We start from the raw sequence: 17809 nt of genomic DNA, 5'->3' as shown, positions 1-17809 counted from the left end.
GCAATCATTCATCTGACTATTACTCCTTCTTCAAGAATCAACCCAGGTATCCAGCCACTCCTCAAGTAGCCTTCCTTGAGTCCTCCCCACCCCACAGTCATTTGTTGCCACCCCTTCTTCATGCCCAGATTATCTCTCAGACGGTCATAGCACTTATCTCATTGTCCTATAATTATCTATTTGTTTATCTGCTTCTACTGGGAAAAGCAGAAAAACAAGTAGAGGTTTTTAAGAGCAGATTTTTCTGCTTCATCTTTGCATCTTCAGTACCAAATAAGGACTAGCATTTAGTAAGTACACCATAAACAGCTATTGATGGACTTACTAACAACATGTTTGTTAAATCATTCAACGAATGAGCAAATATTGAGGTCATATTAAATTATCTTCCTCGTATTAGAATTACCAATGTAGGTTCTAAAGAACTAGGGTAACTTACAGGTTTTTTGCAATCACAAAGTTTCTTCTGGAACAAGATAACCCATACAGTTCTCTATTCAGTTATTCAACAACTACTTACTGAGTGCCAACTGTATTCCAGGCACTTTTCCAAGTGTCATAAGTACCATATTCTAGACACTTGCATATAACTGTACAAAACTTTTAAAAGGCTCTTCTTTTATAAAGCTCAAATTCTAATAAATCATACAATAAGTAAAAATATAATACATCAGATGATGGTAAGAATGGAAAATAAACCAGGGAATGGGGATCTGGAGTAAGTATAGAAAGATGGGTGTTATTATTTACAATAATAACTATTTTAATTTACAATTTAACTATGGTGGTCTTGGAAAGCTTTACTAAGATGACATATGAGTAAAGATCTGAAGTGGGTGAGGAAGAGAGACCTGAGGATACCTGGGAGAAATGTCTTCGAAGAGGAGAAAAGAACAAATGCAGAGTCTCAACTAAGAGTGAAGTTGGATTTTGGATATATTTTGAAGGCATTGCTGTAATTACTTTTTGACCAACTGGATGTGGCTGTGAGAGACAGAGATGGATAACTTTAGATCATTCCAAAGTTATCATCTGAGCAACTAGAAGGAGGAAGTTACCTTCAAGTGAGGTGGGGAATATTTTAAACAGAAAAAGTTCAGGGGAAAATATGAGGAGTTTGGTTTTAGACAAGGTAATTTTGTAATGCCTATTAGACATTCTAGTAAAAACACTGAATAAGCAATTAGACATAAAATACTAAGAAGGTCTAAATTGGGAATACAAATGTGTTTTCAGAGTCCATTACATATAAAATATTATGCTTTATACAGTGATCAGTTATTAAAAAATTAAAAGAAAAGCTCCATCACTCAAGAGTACTATATCACCAAGTAATTACATGTTTTACATTATTACTGAAAACTAGTTGGATTGATTAATGTTTTAGAGGATTTTTGTTAGTTTTTTAAATATCTAGAAAAGCTAAAAAAATTTAAAGCCTTTTATTTACTAAAGTTAGAAAGTACTAGCAAGCCCTTTACTATAAGGAGAATCTCTAAATTTCCCCCAAACACATCGTAGGTTGTTGAGCTGCCTGCAGCTATAATGCACATTTGAGTTCCAGTTCAAAAACTCCTCACCGAATCAAATAATTAAGCAGAAGAAAAAGTAAATCCAGTTTCAGTTGAGATTAGAAGATATTCCCTGTCTTGGCAACTGGATAACTGACAACTACTCAATTCTCTAAATGTAAACATTAGTAGTTAATGAACTATTCTAACTGCAAGACATGATGGTGTGAACAAGCGAGACAGACGCCCAGGAAACATCCAGCGGAGGAATGCCCATTAGAGGGACCTGCCCAATACTGCGAGTCCAACTCTAGAAGATTCTTCAGGATTTCCTAACAGCAAATTGAGGCAAAGTAACAAGCACAGCCTCTGGTGGTTGATGGTAGGGTTTCTGAAAGATCCAGGGGCCACTTGCACCAAAATCACCTGGGACCTTGTTAAAATGCACCAAGGAGTGAGGGAATTGTTAAATTCTTGGCCCCTTTTCAGGTCTACTGAACCACAATCTATGAAGTGCAGTAATCTGCATTGCTAGGAAGCATTCCAGATAATTCTTAGACAAAGTACAGGCTGTGAATGTCTGATCTAACAATTATTTTAGAATATGTAATTCAGAATGGTTAAACAGTATTTCTCATTATGAACCAGTTTCAAAGTTATCCACTTGGATTTCTGTGATCAAAACAGGTAGCTGGACAAAACATTTCTGAGTCAGTCAATCCACTTGATGGAACATTTTACCTAAAAGGATGTTTGCTCTTTCCTATTACAGCTTTGAATAATACATCTCTACCTAAGGTCAGGTAATAAAGTAGAGAGAGAAAGCTGGGTACCCTGTCTCTACCTGAGTCAGTAAAAAACAACCCTGCAGTATTCATTTTCTTATACACTCACATGTACAAATATGGAGAGGTAGAGATGAATAACCACAAAGCCAATTACTCACCAAAGTTACACATTAATCTATACAAAAGGTTTTGGGATATAGATGAAAGACTGATTGACAATTAATATAGTCAGAAAGATCTAATATACATTCTTTTCAAAGACATGTTGTACTCAGATATAAGAATATGAATTTGGATGTCCTGAGAGTCTTCCATACTCTTATATGAATAATTATTAAGACAGTCCAACAGAGTATGAGTAATAGCAGCCTGGGATGTGGTTCAGACTTGGTGCCAGGTCTGGTTTCAGACACAAGCTTGCCTAAGCAAGTATCTTAACTTCTCAAGTTTCACTGCCCTTGTTTGTAAAATGCAGTAATAACAGTACCTTTCTCAGAGAGGTGTTATAGGATTGAATGAGAAAATATATGGATGTAAAATTTACAAACTACTTATAAAACTCCACACCAAAAAAAACCCCCGAAAAACCAACCCAATTAAAAAATGGGCAAAGGACCCAAATAGACACTTCTCCAAAGAGGACATACAGATGGCCAATAAACATATGAAAAGATGCTCAACATCACAAATCATCAGAGAAATGCAAATAAAAACCAGATACCATCTCACACCTGTGAGAATGGCTGCCACCAATACATCAACAACAAGAGCTGGGAAGGATCTGGAGAAAGGGGAACGCTTCTGCACTGTTTGTGGGAATGTAGGCTGGTACAGCCACTGTGAAAAGCAGCATGGAGATATGCCAAACAATTAAAAATGGATCTAACTTTTGACTCAGCAATTCCACTTCTGGGATATCTCCAAAGGAACCCAAAACACTAATTCAAAAGAACATAAGCACCACTATGTTATTTACAATGCTTAAGATATAGAAGCAGCCATAGTGTCCATCAATAGATGAGCGGATGAAACAACTATGAGATGTTTACACAACGGAATATCACGAGGCCATAAAAAAGAAGAAAATTTTACCCTTTGTGACAGTATGGGTGGACCTGGAGAACATTACGCTAAGTGAAATAAGCCAGTCGGAGAAAGACAAACACTATAGGATTTCACTCATATGTGGAATTTACTGAACAAACTGAACTATCAAGCAAAGCAGAGACAGACTTATAGATGGAAAACAGATAGTGGTGGAGGAGGTTAGTGGGTAGAGGGTGTGAGCAAAAAGGAAAAAGGACTTGTGGACATGGACAAAGTGTGGTGGTTGCTGGGTGGGGCAAGGGTATAAGGGGACTAAATGGTAATGGAAAAATGTAATAAAGACTATATATTTTTTAAAAAGAAAAGATACAGAAAAATGCTTAACAACAGCACATACTAGACACTCAATAAATCTTAGCTATCATTATCAGCTTTTAGAACCTTCTGGAGCAGATTGGTAGGCATCTGCAGAAGTATGAGGACGACCAGGAAAGAGATGTGATGTACATGGTTGTAAATGCAACTGCAGTGTAACCTTAACTTACTTTATGATGTATTACTCCAATTATAAAAATAAATTCTTTCCCATGTGATAGACAATGCATCTTTGCTATATCTTTGCTACATAATTCTAAATTTCTTATAATATGGTAATTCTTAAAAATTCAAGTTTAAGAAATACACATTGAAAATCTCTGCAATGCTTATGAGCCAAAAAGCACCATTGTACATTAAAATATGAGTGATGCTAAGGTTAAATAAAAAATCAGCTACCAAGCATATGTGCAAAAGCACCACAGAACACATACTCAAAGATAAATTATATACTTTAAGTTCAGTAATGCCACTTCAGAGATTTTTTCTGAACTTTTCAAATGAAGTTTCATGCACTTACATCTAAAGCATAATAGAACCCTAGGGAAATAGTTGCTTCCTAATTATTATTATTTTTTAATCCTCACCTAAAGATATGTTTATTGATTTTAGAGAGACAGGAAGGGAGAAAGAGAGGGACAGAGGGAGGGAGGGAAGAAGAGAAGGAGGAAGGGAGGGAGACACCCATGTGTGAGAGAAACATTGATGGGTTGCTTACTGTACTTACCCCGACATGGGGATCAAACTGCAACCTAGTTATGTGTGCCCTGAACAGGAATTGAACCCACAACATTTTGGTATACAGGACAATAATCCAACAAATTGAGCCACCTAGCCAGGGCAAAATCTCAATTATTTTAAAAAATATCTCCATCCCACTTTACCATGTAGCCCATAGGAGTTCCCCATATTGTATGCTGTTCCATCTGGGTCATAATGAGGATGTGCAGTGGCTCCATTCACAGCAATGAATTTGCTCCAGTCTACCTGCAAATTTAAGACTGTCAGAGACTTTTAAATGTTACACGGGCAGATCTCTATTTAGATGCAGAGAGAGTAGAGATGTGTCAGATACCACTAAAGTAAAATATGAAAACTACAACCTGAGCCCTAATATCTCACCTTTGAGAAATCAAAATCATTTTCCTACGAAGGGAAAAAATCTAAGACCAAAAACATAAAAACAAAAACCCACCATTAACAAACAAAAAATGGACAAAAATGATTATTCAATAAGGGTAATTTCCCCCCAAGATCACAGGAAAGTTCAAAAGACTAAGAATTAAAATTAAGGCCCTGGCTGGTGTGGCTCAGTGGATTGAGCGCGGGCCTGCGAACCAGACAATCGCAGTTCGATTCCCAGTCAGGGCACATGCTTGGGTTGCAGGCCAGTTTCCAGCAGGGGTCAGTTCCCTGCAGGGGATGCACCAGAAGCAACCATACATTGATGTTTCCTTCCTCTCACCTTCCCTTCCCCTCTAAAGATAAATAAAAATATTTTAAAAAATAGCACTTCTTCAAATTTTCAATTTGACACTTAAAATGATTTAAAGAGGGTAAGAGTTATACTATGAAAAACGTGGAATCTCTTATATCATTCATTTAACAAAATGCAATTAAAAATAAAACATGTTTTAAAAAAAAAAGAATTAAAATTAAAATGTTGGTCCAAAATTTCAATTAACTTTTAATTAATGTGGTAAGCTAAAGCAGTATGGATCTAGACAGTTTCCAGTCCAACTCTACCCATAGCTAGGAAAACCATGAGCTGTTGTATTTTTCCTTTACCCTAGCATTCAGATATTAAGACTAAGGGAGAAGTCTAGAATTATAAAAAAGCAGACCCACAAGTCATTCTAATCAGGACAGAGGGTGCACCATGAGTAATTTTGGTTTTGTTTGGTAAAGGTTCCTATTTTTATTCAAGTAACTACTACACTTAGAACTATTTTAAATCGAAAGAACTTTGGAGGTCTATTTTATTCATTTTTTAAACCTACATTTTACCTTTTCTGTCTTTTCCAGAGTTTCGATGTCCACTTTATTCATAAAGTTGGTCTCAGTACTAACATAATAATCCCCCTTGTACTGCACGTAGTTGACATTGGTGTTGTCGGTTATTGCTGAAATCAGATCCCACAGTTATTTAAACACCACAATAGATGACACAAAGCATTTTAGGCATCCTTTCATATAAAAAAAATCTATTTCAAGATTTATATAGATTGTTATATATCATAGCAATCTAAATAATCAACAGTGTCATGTGCAAGCTCTAGGCACATTAATAGCCACTTACCAGGCAGCTCAAACTTGGACATGAAACGTTCAAAAACATTCCTGCATGGATCAGGGAGAGCCAGTGTGCCAAATTCCGAGATCACAATTCGATTATGAACACTGTTGGCCTTATATGTATCACTCTGTAGAAACTTGCTCTTATATGTCACCGTGCCCTTCTCCATCCTAAACTGGTGAAGCAAAGCCATACCATCGAACCAGTGACTGTACCTTTAAATGGGAGAAAACATAGAAAAACAAATACTAGCAAGAAAAACAAATACTAGCAAGAAAAACATGGGGTCAAACTGAGAGATTTCAAACATAGTGATGAGGGAAAAGGATGGGTTCCCAGCACAACCTAAGAACATGAAATTAAGGGATGCTTACATCCTCCTGACCCTTAGCCCTACCAAAGACCTCACACTTCAGAGGGCTAAAGAAAAACCCTATGCCAGTGACTCCTAAAACAATTCTAACCTTGACCTTTGACAAGGAGGAAATTCTGAAATATTCTAAGTTAAATAACAGCAGTCCAGAGGGTAGAAGGAAGAGATAAAAAAGGATTAATCAGTTAACTTCACCAGTTAACGTCAGGGGGAAAACCAATAAAAGATTGCTTACATTCCTGAGTTTAAGTTGAAACTGAGTTAATTTCCAGGTGGCTATTTCCATCACTATCTAAAAGAGACTAGCCAGGCATCACCATACCAGAGGAGTCTCTGCTTCCTGCTTACACAAGAACTATCCACAGTCAATCCAAAGGGGCAAACACTTCCCCCTTACAGACTCTGCATCCACGCTAGAACCGAGCCTCCTTCACTCTATCCCACCCACCTTATCTTTAGCCAATATAAATTCTTACAAAATAATTTACATCTTTCTCCCCACTGCCTGTTGTATAAAAAAGCCCTTCAGCTCCAGGACAGCTGGTATGCCTGTCTTTTCCACCTAGCTGTGCTGCTTGTTTAGATTTCATGCCCCAGGGTATGGTCTTTATCTTCTTAGCAATGACTCAAAAAATCCTTTCTTTGAAAAAGGATTTCAGCAGTGAAAGTTCTTTGTTTTACACCTAAGAGAATTGCATAAGAGGATATGGAATGCTTGACATTTCCCAAATTCAAATGGGTTTCTAAGATTTTTTAAAAAGTTTTTTATACCTTATATGTATTACACTGCCCATCTACTTTAAAATGCTTCAAATTTATCAAAATTATGCAAAAGTCAACCAAAAAGATAACTGCTTTTACTGGATAATCATTTTGCCCATATAATTCCACTAGAAATTATCTATTTAAATGATGGAACATTAAAAAATTCTAAGGAAAAGTTTGTGGCTTTACTTTTAAAAGGGTTTAACATATAGTCTTTTCATTCATATCTTTGACAGTTTGAATTCTTAATGTCTTCACCATGGATAAGCAAGGCTACCATCAACATCTTATAAGTAATTTTTTTCATTGTGGTAAAAAACACAACAATATTTATCATCTTACCATTTTTAAGTGTACAGGTTAGTGTTAAGATTGTTCACATCACTGTCAAACAGATCTTCAGAACATTTTCATCAAAGTGAATTATATTTTTAATGTAGTGTTGGATTCTGTTTGTTAATAAAATACTTGTTAGCACTATGTTAGTACTATATATTGTGAACTTTTAAAATTATATTCATTAATAATATAATAATGGTTTTCTTTTTGCACCACCTTTATCATGTATAGATATCAGTATTATCCTTGCTTCATAAAAAATGGAAAGTTTCTCTTCATTTTCAATTCTCTGAAGTAACCTTTTTAGAAGTATATTTTATTGCTTATGCTATTTCAGTTTTCCCAATTTTTCCCATTTATTCCCCCTTTGCCCTGCACCACCCAACCTTCCAGTATTCCCCTTTTAGTTCATGTCCATGGGTTATATATATATAAGTTCTTTGAATTCTCTGTTTTCTATATCATTTTTTACCTCTCCCCATCTATTTTATGCCTACCAATTATGCTTCTTATTCCCAGTACCTTTCCCCCCCCTATTTCTCCCCTCCCCACTGAAAACCCTCCATGTAATATTCATTTTTCTGATTCTGTTCCTGTTCTAGTTGTTTCTGTAGTTTTTGTTTTCATTGTCTTTCTTTTTTTAGGCTCATTTGTTGATAGATGTGAATTTGTTGTCATTTTACTGTTCATAGTTTTTTATCTTATTCAACTTTTTAGATAAGTCCCTTTCACATTTCATATAGTAAGGGCTTGGTAATGATGAACTCCTTTAACCTGACCTTCTCTGGGAAGCACTTTATCTGCCCTTCCATTCTAAATGAAAGCTTTGCTGGATAGAGTAATCTTAGATGTAGGTCCTTGACTTTCATCACTTTGAATGCATCTTTCCAGCCCCTTCCTGCCTGCAAGGTTTCTTTCGAGAAATCAGCTGATAGTCTTATGGGAACACCTTTGTAGGTGACCCTTTCTTTTCCTCTTGCTGCTTCTAAGATTCTCTCCTTATCTTTAATCTTGGGTAACTTAAGATGATGTGCCTTGGTGTGTTCCTCTTTGGGGCCAACTTCTTTGGGACTCTCTGAGTTTCTGGGACTTCCTAGAAGTCTATTTCCTTGGCCAAATTGGGAAAGTTTCCCTTCATTATTTGCTCAGGTAAGTTTTCAATTTCTTGCTCTTGTTCTCCTCCTTCTGGCAACCCTATAATTCGGATGTTGGACTGTTTAAAGTTGTCCCAGAGGTCCCTAAGCCTCTCTTCATTTTTTTTTTTTTTGGATTCTTGTTTCTTCATTCTGTTTCAGTTGGATGTTTATTTCTTCCTTTCATTGCAAATCAATGAGTCCTGGTTTCATTCCTGTAATTGTTGGTTCCCTGAATATTTTGTTTTATTTCACTTTGAGTATCCATTTGTTCTTTCATTTTTCAACCAAGCTCAGTCAGTTCTGTGAGCATTTTGCTTACCAGGGTTTTGAACTCTCCATCAGATAGGTTGGCTATCTCCTCATCGCTTAGTTCTCTTTCTGAAATTTTGCTGTATTCTTTCATTGTCCTATTTCATTGTCTCAGGGCACCTCTTAAGTTGGAAGGGGTTGGGGCCTTAGGTATTCACCCAGGAAGGGCAATAGCCCTTGTTGCGTTGTGGCACTGTCTATGGCGAAGGGGCCAGAGAAGGAACAATGCAGCTTGCCTGCTCAGCTCTAGCCCCACTTTCCAATGAACCCTCATGTGAGACTGGGAGTTTGTCCCACCATGGCAACCCCTGCCATAGTCTACAGTCAGTTCTGAGTCTCAGTTTCGGTTCAGCCAGTCCTGCCCACACAGTCCCCCACATTGCCACAGGTTCTCTCCATCTGCTGGTTTTATTGGTCTGGTTGACTGTTTCTTTAGTTCCTTGGTTGTTGGAGTTCCACACAGTTTGATTTTCTGGCACTTCTGGTTGTTTATTGATTTTAGATAGGTTGTCATCCCCTTTTGGTTGTGTGAGGAAGCAGAGTTTCCACCTATGCCCCCATCTTGACTGAAACTGTCTGGAGTAACATTTTGAGCATTGAGACTGTCTAATAGTTGAAGGTTTGGGAGACTATCCCTGTGAAATAATCTAGGCCTGGTGCTTTCTTGAGAAGTACAGTAGTTCCTTAATGAACTTCTTTTTCCTCTACAAAAATCAATCAGCTTAAATTTTCTATCTCTACCAGCTTTGATAACCTGTATTTCCTCAGGAAATTTGATCTTTTAAAAGGTTTTCATATGTATTAGAAGAGAGGCATGAAAAGTCTCTTGTAATTTTTTTATCTATTTCAATGTTTTTTTCCCATTGATATTTTTTATGTAGTACATTTGTGTTTTCTCCCTTTTTCTTAATTATGTTAGCTAGTAGTTTTTCTATTTTGGCAATATTTTTCAAAAATATTAAAAATAGCCCCGACCAGTGTGGCTCAGAGGGTTCATTGTCATCTCACAAAGTGAAAGATCACAGGTTTAATTCCTGGTCAGGGCACATCCCTGGGTTGTGGGTTTGGTCCCCAGTGGTTGGGGTGCGTACAAGAAGCAGCCTATCAATGTTTCTCCCTCACATTGATGTTTCTCTCTCTCGCTTTCTCCCTCCCTTAGCCTATAAAATAAAAAACAAAATAGTGTCAATAATTATTGCTATTCTAGTCTAAATCCCTCTAAAACCACAATATGTAGAGTGAAACACAAAAAAATTCTGGGTATAAAATGACACAGCTTCCTCATTTAATATATTCCATCTTGTTTTCTTTCCTTCTAGTTTTTCTTTGTTACTGTTTCATACTATTGACCCACACTAAACTGTCAATCAAAATCTCTGAGTAATTTTTAACACATTCTGTTGTTAAACCACATCTCGTTCATCCTTACACTTGTAAATTTTCTTTTCTGCATCCACATTTAACTTCAATGATTTTTAATATATTTTATTGATTATGCCATTACAGTTGTCCCATCCCCCCTTCACTCCCCTTCACCCAGCACACCACTCCCCCACCATTCCCCCCTTTTGTTCATGTCCATGTGTCACAAGTACTTTAGATTCTGTATTTCCTATAGTATTCTGCCCTCCCCCACTGTCTATTTTCTACCTACCATCTATGCTACTTACTCTCCGTATCTTCTTTTCCCTTCTTCTCCTCCCACTCCCCTGTTGCTAACCCTCCATGTGATCTCCATTTCTGATTCCGCTCCCGATCTAGCTGTCCTCTTAGTTTGCTTTTGTTTTAGGTGTGGTTGTTAATAACTGTGAGTTTGACGTCTTTTTACTGTTCATATTTTTTATCTTCTTTCTCTTAGATAAGTCCCTTTAACATTTCATATAACAGGGGCTTGGTGATGATGAACTCCTTGAAATTGACCTTATCTGAGAAGTACTTTATCTGTTCTTCCATTCTAAATGAAAACTTTGCTGGATAGAGCAATCTTGGATGTAGGTCTTTGGATTTCATGACTTGGAATACTTCTTTCCAGCCCCTTCTTGCCTGTAAGGTCTCTTTTGAGAAATCTGCTGACAGTCTGATGGGTACTCCTTTGTAGGTGACTGTCCCCTTATCCCTTGCTGCTTCCAGAATTCTCTTCTTCATTTTAATCTTGGGTAATGTAATTATGATGTGCCTTGGTATGTTCCTTCTTGGGTCCAATTTCTTTGGGACTCTCTGAGCTTCCTGGATTTCCTGGAAGTCTATTTCCTTTGCCATATTGGGGAAGTTCTCCTTTATTATTTGTTCAAATAAGTTTTCCACTCGTGCCTGTTCCTTTTCCCCTTCTGGTACCCCTATAATTCGGATGTTGGAATGTTTAAAGATGTCCTAGAGGTTCCTAAGCCTCTCCTCATTTTTTTGAATTCTTGTTTCTTTGTTCTTTTATGTTTGGTTGTTTCTTTCTTCCTTCTGGTCCATTCCCTTGATTTGAGTCCCAGTTTCCTTTCCATCACGATTGTTTTCCTGTGCATTTCCCTTCATTTCAATCAGTTTAGCCTCCATATGTTCCTCTAATTTGTGGCTAAAATCAACCAATTCTGTGAGCATCCTGATCACCAGTGTTTTGAACTGTACATCTGAAAGGTTAGCTATTTCTTGGTCACTTAGAATTATAGGTTCTGGGGCTTTCAGCTGTTCTTGAGTCATATGTTTGGTCTGTTCGCACCTGTTATGTATGAGAGGCAGAGCCTTAGGTGTTCACCAGGGTGGGGCGACCCAGTTGTTGGGTTGTGATGCTGTATGTGGGGGTGGGGTCAGAGAGAGAAAAAAATGGCGCTTTGCTTCACTCTGCTCTCTCAGATTTCTGTCCCCTCTGCAGATTCCCACAAACAAATTGAGCCCCTCTGGTGCTGGTTCCCAGGTGTGTGGGCCCATGTACTCTCCAGGACCCTGTGGGTCTCTCCAATGAACTCTCTGTGAGCCTGGGAGCCTCTCCCAGCCCCTCAACCCTGAGAAAACCTTTCCAGTTGGTGCTTTCAGGCTCTAATACCCATCATGGGGCCCTTAGCCTGAGCGGTTTGTCTCACTGTTCCATCCTTTGCTTGGTTTATCTGCACGTGAATGTGTGACTGCAGTCAGCCAGCCCCACTGCACCCTCACTGGGTCTGCCTGTCGCCACCCCATGCCTGGGATCCACCAACTGCCTCCACCTTCGCTCCCAGGTCGGTCAGATTGAACAATCTTTCCAGCCTGATCCTGCTCCGCTGCTGACTCCGCCCCTCTTACCAGTCTGGCTGAATGGTTCGTTGTTGTCGGACTTCCATACAGTTCAATTTTCACTGTTATGGTTGCATTTTTGTTACTAAAATTTTGCTATCTTTAAATTTAGTTGTGGGAGGGGGCACAGTGTTTTCACCCACGCCTCCATCTTGGCCAGAAGTCCTCTACCTTTAATAATTTTCAACTTCTTAGATTCCATCTCCCAAGATCCTTCCAGACCCTGTCATTTCATGCATTCGTTTATTCTAATCAATCAACACTTCCAGGAGCTGTGCCAAACCCCGTGCTTACAGGCACATTAATAACTATGCCACAAAGTGATTACTGCAACAATGGAGAAATGTTCAAACTGCTTTTCATGCACAGAAGGAGCAACATGTGTGAGGACATGGGAGTCAGGGAAGGGCCAAAAGGGAAGGAAACATTGGCTGGTTTGTTAAGAATGTTTGTCAGGTGGAGAAGGGCATCCCTAGGGACAGGTGATTTTTAAAAAGAGCTGTGAAGGCATATGGCATCTTGGAGGAAGAGCCAGTTAATAAATTAGTGTGGGGGGAGGCAATGATGATGGACACATAGGTCAGCACAAGGCCTACCAGCACTCAGACTTAGGGCTTGAAGACCCTCAGCAGGAAAGCCTGGAGTTTTGAAACTGGAGACCGAAACTGTGAGACCCACATCTTAGAAAGGTCACTCTGGACACGGCGCCAAATACGGGAAAGAGAAACATCCAGGTTGGGAGAAACAAACCAGGAAATGAGGAAACAGTTCCAATGAGAGAGGATGAGAGCCTAGACTGAAGCAGTAGAATCACAAAATCACAAAGTCCACAAACAAATCAGAGGTGACTGGTAAGAGAGGGTCCAAAAAGCCACCCTGAATGACTAGCGGGATGACAACAGTGTAACAGAAATGGAGGATACGTGAAGATCCAGGTTGGGAAAAAGCAAAGAGTTCAGCTTTGAATAAGAGTCTCAACTCTTTGTAGGACATCAGGGTAGAGATGTTCCACAGCCAGCTGGCAAAATTCAGGTGTAGCGCACAAGGGGTGAGGGTGGGAGGTGCTTGTTTGAGAGGATCTATGTATGGCAGGTACAACCACAGACGCAAATGAAAGGTAATAACCACCATCTACTGAGCACTTACCACTCACCAGGGACTGTGCTAACCACTTTACTGTATCTTTTCATATATAAATTTTTCATACATGCACAGTAATCCTGTGAGAAATTATCATTCCCATTTCACACACATGGAAACCAAGGTTCAGAGCAAGAACAAGCCCAGGGTCACAATGCTGGTAAGTGTGAGAACAAGAATTGAACTCAGTGCTGACTCCAAATCCTGGGCGTACAAGTAAGGTGAACTATAAGACGTTATTTGGCAGGAAAGGGAAAGAAGAGAATGAAAATGTACTAAGTGGCGATTTTCATCAGCCACTGCAAGAGGCACTGTATGCGCCTGTCTTCTTTGCTCTTCAAACCCAACCATCAAAAGTGATATTTTTAGCCCCATTTTCCACGTGGAAACCTTGCTCAAGATCAGAGCACTGATAACTGATGAAAATGGAATTTGAACCCACTGCATCATACTCCAAAGAATGTATTTCCACAATCCAGAAGAAAGCATACAATGAGAGAAAAGGGAATGTGCAGGGTAGATAATGGGATATATCGGCATTAAAGGAACAAGGAAGTGAAATGAGCAACAAGAAAAAACATTTTAGAACATGCAATCAGAGGGAAAGAGAAAATACCTTGGGTGGGAACCCAGTGATGAGAGAATTTTAAGATGGGTGGTCAGTAAGGTCAAATGTACAAAAGTCTGGTTGAGAACTAAGGATCCCATTGCATTTAATAATTAACAGGCATTGGTGACCTTTCTGAAAACAGATACTGTAGAGTGGTGGGGTTTAAAGCAAATGGCAGTGAACTGAGAAGACATTAGGAAGTATAAAAAAAGAAGCAGTGAGGGGAGGAGAAAGGGTAGCTGGTGATGAGGGTGGAACAGAGGATGAGGGTGTTGAGTATGAGACGACATTTGTAGGCTGAGAGAAGGGGTTAGTGAAGGAGAAACAGATGCAAGGGGAGGGGCGTGAACAATGCAGCAAGGTTCCAGAGGAGAGGAAGATAGTGAGGAGGCAGGGATGAGTGTGTACGTGGGGAGATTTGGAGGTGGGAAAGGGGGACACTGAAGGAGCCCAACTCTAAACGCCCCTCTAGTCATTATAAAATAGATGGGTTTATCTGTTGAGAGTGATAGGACAGGGAGAACGAGGGAGGCTTCCAGAAAGGGACCTTGTGGGAGGCTGGAAAGAACAATGATGGTACCGAGGTCTCAACAGGGTGGAAACGATAACTTTGTCATTGAATCAACCTGCAAGTTTATGTGATTTCCTCTAGCAGGCCGAAATGGTAAGTGGAGGAAACTACTAGAATCGGTCAGAGGAAAAGCAGCAATCAATCACCAGAAAAGTGAAGATGGTGGTGAGAGTGTCTCTGAAGTGACTTGTCTTGGAATCTGCACCAGGGAGAAGACATTAAAGCAGAGCTGATAGATAAACTGAGAGAACACAGAAGAGTAAGGAGAGGAGAACTTGATGTCACTGAACATAAGTTGGATGGGAATGGAGGAGTGTGAAACCCCCACTTCCAGGGAGAGAGTAGAGTTTCAGAGTTCAAGATTTCTAGGGTAGGCAATTCTGTGGAAGTGGTTCCGATGTAGCCTTGCTACATGGCATTGTGGTAGTGGCACAGAGGGGGACGGTCATTGCAGTGGGATGGCCAAGGAACCAGGCCGCTCCACTACCTTCATCATGGATCCTGGAGGCATTCCAGGAGACTGGCAGATATTGAGATGCTGAGGATACTTACTACTCTGCCCAGATTCATATAACTTAAAAACAAACAAATAAAAAAAGAAACAATAAACATGCCTTCAGTGAAATCACTGACAAAGATTTTTCATTGAAGAATGTCATGTCATGTCACTACTATGTCTGCATGCTGACAGAGACCTATTACATGGCATCTAACCAAGAGACCAGGGATTCACAGCTGTTCTGATGGGGCTGTTCTGATCCACAGGTGAAGGGTTACAAGGACTAGCTCTTCTCCCTTCCTTTAAGTCTAATCAAGGAGCCAACCACTAGACCAAGTGTCACTGTGTCTTGTCTTTGACCTGAAGATATCTATACTCGGTATCCAAGAGACAGGGCAAGACCCTGTTGTTGCTATAAGTGCCTACTGCTGGCTCTGAAAAAACTGATTTGAATGACAAATCAGATACTCACGGGGACCAGCCGCACTACCCACTTGTGCCACAAAGATGTTATCTTTAAAAGAGAACTGTACTGAAAACCTAGGTATGAGTAGCTCTGCTGCTTTGTTTAAAATTTACTACAGCTACTTCTGTGGCAGATGAAATACCATATGCCTTTTAAAGAGGCTGTTTCTCTGTGGGGATTGAACCAGTAGTTTTATTTTTCTCCTTCTCATCCTTCTCTTTCTTTTTGCCTCATAAGCTTTTTTCAAATTGTAACTTGTATGAAATCCAAATCTGTGAAGTAGGGAAAAGCAGAGTTTATCCACTTAGGAGCAGGATCAGCTCATTCACTCTTTTTCTATACACAAACCATCTCTCCCCATTACCCTCGCCCGCAACACTAGTCTCCACCCAGGGCCTCAAAAGTAACTTCTTAAGGGATTCCTGAGCAGCGGTTGGGGTGAGGGACCACTGCATTTTATTGCCTTTGAGCACTACCATAAGTCATTATTCAGTGAAGACAAGGTGCAACAGGTTCAGCAAATTAAAATACTTGGGATATTAAGAAATATATCTTGGCCATGCCACTAATTCTTGATCTGTTCCCAACAACAGCTAGGAAAGCACAGCTGGACCACAATCAGATTCCCATCAAGCCCATAGGAAAGTTGTAGCTAACAGAAAGTAGAATGTATGCTTACCAGAGCCTTGGGGAAGAGAAGTTATTGTTCAATGGGTATAGAGTTTCAGTTTTGCAATACAAAAAGTAGGTGGCTGGTGGTGATAAAAGCATCAATGTGAATGTACTCAATGCTGCTGAACTGTACACTTAAAATGGTAAATTTTATATTATGTGTATTTTACCACATTTTTTAAAAGGTCATTGTTCCTGAAATATCATCCAGCCATTGAAAACAATGATTATTCAGATTTCATAGCAATATAGATAAAAAAGCTGATGATAGTGTAAACTGTTTTAAACTGAGGCAAAAAATTGGTTACTATCATCTATATTCATACATTCTATGTCTACTTAGGTATCCATATATATACACATATATGTATACTCAGATGTATATATACACTCCTATACCCATATATATGTATACACACACATACTCATATAACTGGGCAGAAGACATGAATAGGCATTTGCTCAAAGAAGACATACAGATAACCAACAGGTATATGAAAAGATGTTCAATGTCATTAATCATCAGGGAAATGCAAATCAAAACCACAATGAGATACCATCTTACATTTAGTAGACTATATAGTACCAAACGACAAGAAATAGTCCCGGCCAAGTGGCTCAGTTGGTTAGAGCATTGTCTCATACACCAAGAGGTTGCAGGTCAACTTCCAGTCAGAGCACATACCTGGGTTGTGGGTTTGATCCCTGGTCAAGGAATGTATGGGAGGCAATCAATATGTTTCTCTCTCACATCAATGTTTCTTTCTCTTTTCTCTTTTCCTCTACCTTCCTATCTTTCTAAAATCAATAAACATATCTGCAGGGCTGAGGGGTTTTTTTTAAAGACAAGAAATAACAAGTTTTGGCAAGGATGTGGAGAAAAGGAAACCCTTGTGCACTGTTGGTAGAAATCAAAGTTGGCATAGCCAATATGGAAAACAGTATGGAGGTCCATCAAAACATTAAAAATCATTAACAATAGAACTACTATATGATCCAGCAATACCACTGCTGGGTATTTATCTGAAGAAAACAAAAACACTAACTCAAAAAGATACATGCACCCATATTCATTGTAGCATTACTTACAATAACCAAGATATGGAAGCAACCCAAGTGTCCACCAATAGATAAATAGACAAAGAACATGGAATACATATGCTATATGTACATATCATATATACAATGGCATATTATTCAGCTACAAAAAGGAATGCTTGCTGTTTGTGACAACATAGATGGACTTTTTAGTCATTATGCTACATGAAATAAGTCAGAGGAAAATAGAAAAAGACAAATGCCATATGACCTTACTTATATGTGGAACCTAAAACAAAGCAAACAAATAAACAAAAACTAAGTTCATAGATATGGACAACCGATTGGTGGTTGCAAGAGGTGTGAGGAACAAAATGGGTGAAGGTGGTCAAAAGGTACAAACTTGCAGTTGTAAAATAAATAAGTCATGGGGACATAATGTACAAAATGGTGGCCATGCTTAATAACACTGTATTGCATATTTGAAAGTGGCTAAGAGAGTAAAATCCTCATGACAAGAAAATTTTTGTAACTATGTATGTGATATGTTTTTATTTTGGTGATCATTTCACAATATATATAAATATCAAACCATTATGTTATACACCTGAAACTA

At 38.8% G+C, this 17809-nt stretch overlaps 1 protein-coding gene across 3 annotated transcripts in view; it reads right to left on the bottom strand.

Annotated features, from left to right (window-relative positions):
- Positions 1–17809, bottom strand: part of BCO2 (beta-carotene oxygenase 2) — a 44639-nt gene that overhangs the window by 19194 nt on the left and 7636 nt on the right. For all 3 annotated transcript variants that reach the window (XM_037065593.1, XM_037065592.1, XM_037065594.1), the window contains 3 exons: positions 6021–6232; positions 5729–5844; positions 4606–4708 (listed from right to left, as the gene is read on the bottom strand). In XM_037065593.1, coding sequence (XP_036921488.1) covers positions 4606–4708; positions 5729–5844; positions 6021–6232 — 431 coding nt within the window. The remainder of the gene's footprint in view (positions 1–4605; positions 4709–5728; positions 5845–6020; positions 6233–17809) is intronic.

The sequence above is a fragment of the Sturnira hondurensis genome, unplaced genomic scaffold, assembly GCF_014824575.4.
Source record: "Sturnira hondurensis isolate 20B ecotype Veracruz unplaced genomic scaffold, ASM1482457v3 Scaffold0015793, whole genome shotgun sequence".
Classification (NCBI taxonomy): Eukaryota; Metazoa; Chordata; class Mammalia; order Chiroptera; family Phyllostomidae; genus Sturnira; species Sturnira hondurensis.
This window is presented reverse-complemented; position numbering and strand designations above follow the sequence as displayed.